Consider the following 2,357-nt stretch of genomic DNA (forward strand, 5'->3'; position numbering starts at 1 on the left):
GGAAAAGGAAGGACGTATTTGTCGGCCGCATCAGAGGAGTCTTCGGTTTTGGACGTCCTTCGTCGCGGCGCTGTGACGTATGCAGCCGATGAATTCGGCCCTCAGAGGACCTGTCCTGTCGTTTTGGACACAGCCGTAGAAGGATTTCAGTAAGAGTTTGTGTCTGTTCATCAGGCAGTGRTTGGAAGGTTTAATGTTTGAGGGTAAACACATTCAACTCAAACACTACTAGATAAACACACAACCTTAGTTTACAGGTTGTGTTTTACTCTTAACCTTATTTAGTAACTTTATCAGATCTGAAGAACAAGTGTGGGCTGGGGAAAAATAAATTTTAATCAATCCTGGATCAGTTTCATTTAAATTTGGGACAATGGATTCACTGGACATGAGTTTGATTGTTCCCCATCGTGTCTTGTTTGATGAACCTGAGGAGTGTTTCTATATTTTGTGTCACTCCTGGTTTGTTGTGTTTTTACACCTGGTTCAGTGCTAATGTTAGCTTCTGACAACAAGTAGTCTGGATCAAAAAACATTACAGCTGATTGTCCACAGAACTTAAAGACAACAGAGACCATGGTGACTTGTTTGTATGTGTTAGAAACAAAGGCTTTGAGCAGCTGGTTCAGATGTTGAACCAAACTACTGTGTGTAAACATCTGACTGAAACTGTTCTCATTATAAATGTGTGGAAGATGACTGTCTCACTAAATCCCTTACTTCTATTACCAATATTTTTTAACTTTAAGAAATGTCTAAAGAAATCCACAGTGATGAAATATTGTAGTTGTATAATATTTTTCTTTTTTAAATAAGTTCTATTGAACATAAACAACAGAAGGTAATGGTTTACAAACATTACAAACATACAGTTTTCATACACTCAACAGTAGTGAGCAGAGGTAGTTATATTAGCCCAGCCCTTCTCCTGCAGAATTATTCCATCACTTCTTTTTCATCAAAACATTTATTCTGTCTTAGAAATGAATCATCCAACAACTCTGTCACCTGCAATTCCTCTTTAATTCTAAACCTTTGAAACTTGACAGTTTTCTGTCAAGATTAAACTGTTAACTTTACAAGTTTGCCCTTAAAACCTGTTGTTTATGGTGAAGAGAAAAAATAAAGTGAATCGGTAATTTGCAACACAGTTTTCATTATTTAAGAGCAGATCCAATCAAACTGAACTGAATGGAGATGAATCGATTCAGAACTTTACGATACAGCCCTAAAGTCAGCTGATGATGGGTTGTAACTAACTTTAAATTTTTTTTGTTTTTTCCCAGTCCAAAGAGTTTTTGAAGAAGAACGCTGTTGTCACAAGTGGCTTCGTTGGAGGGTTCCTGCTGGGTCTGGCCTCTTAGGRTCTGCCACAACACAAGTGTCCTGGAATACCTATTGTACACTTAAAGGTTTTATTTTTTGTCTTTGGCAGCAAGTGGTTATTTTCTGTTTCTCCTGAAGTCATTTTATCTGCAGAACAGAACATGWTGTTCTGTCAGAAACACTGTATTCAAACCATCTGTTGGATAAATGACTGAAAGCTTTTAGAAACACACAGGTCAATTGAATGTTTTTGTTTTTCATATTTAAAGTGAGTTTGTGTAAAGTGTTGTAATCATGCACTCCTTTTAAAGCTCAACCCAGTTAAATTGACCTTGTTTTACCGTTGATCTCATCAAACATTTTTAATGTTACTGTTGAGTGCTGATGGATGTAAACATTATGATGCTGTGGTCACAGGTCCTACATTGCATTTGTGTGTTTTTGACTGATTAATTTGATGCTTTAAGACTTTGGTTTGAACATTCTGTAAGAAAATAAAGATGCAGGAATGAGTTAAATGTGTCACTTTATGTTTTTAATCTTGTCCTGGAGTCTTTAATGTGCTTAAGTTAAACTTTACTCTCTGAGCTGGACTCTTCCTTTTCTACAATTKTCTCTTTGTAACAATCGTTGCTAAGAGACGCTCCTAACAAAACAAAAGAGCTAGTAACCAAAAGCAACCTGTGAAAACCTAGCCTCCTGACGGGTGGACAAACAGATACAATAATACTGCAATGGCTTCTCCATTTCTGCCAAGGAACTCCTCCAACCTTCAGGTAAGTGTTTACATTAGGTTTGATTCTGGAGTCGGTTAGTCTCAGCAGAAAACTACCTCATTAACTAAAACTAACAGGTTAGTCTCAGCAGAAAACTGCCTCATTAACTAACAGGTTAGTCTCAGCAGAAAACTACCTCTTTAACTAACAGGTTAGTCTCAGCAGAAAACTACCTCATTAACTAAAACTAACGGGTTAGTCTCAGCAGAAAACTACCTCATTAACTAAAACTAACAGGTTAGTCTCAGCAGAAAA

General features: G+C 37.0%; 1 protein-coding gene across 1 annotated transcript in view; it reads left to right on the forward strand.

The window, feature by feature from the left end:
- LOC106536279 (FUN14 domain-containing protein 1) overlaps positions 1–1,844 on the forward strand; it is a 14,989-nt gene extending 13,145 nt beyond the window's left edge. Inside the window, exon 5 of the mRNA XM_014033486.1 lies at positions 1,287–1,844. Within this exon, the coding sequence (XP_013888940.1) occupies positions 1,287–1,364 (78 nt within the window). The 3' untranslated portion in view covers positions 1,365–1,844. The remainder of the gene's footprint in view (positions 1–1,286) is intronic.
- The last annotated feature ends 513 nt before the right edge of the window (positions 1,845–2,357 follow it).

This window comes from Austrofundulus limnaeus, unplaced genomic scaffold (assembly GCF_001266775.1).
Source record: "Austrofundulus limnaeus strain Quisiro unplaced genomic scaffold, Austrofundulus_limnaeus-1.0 Scaffold1753, whole genome shotgun sequence".
NCBI classification, from domain to species: Eukaryota; Metazoa; Chordata; class Actinopteri; order Cyprinodontiformes; family Rivulidae; genus Austrofundulus; species Austrofundulus limnaeus.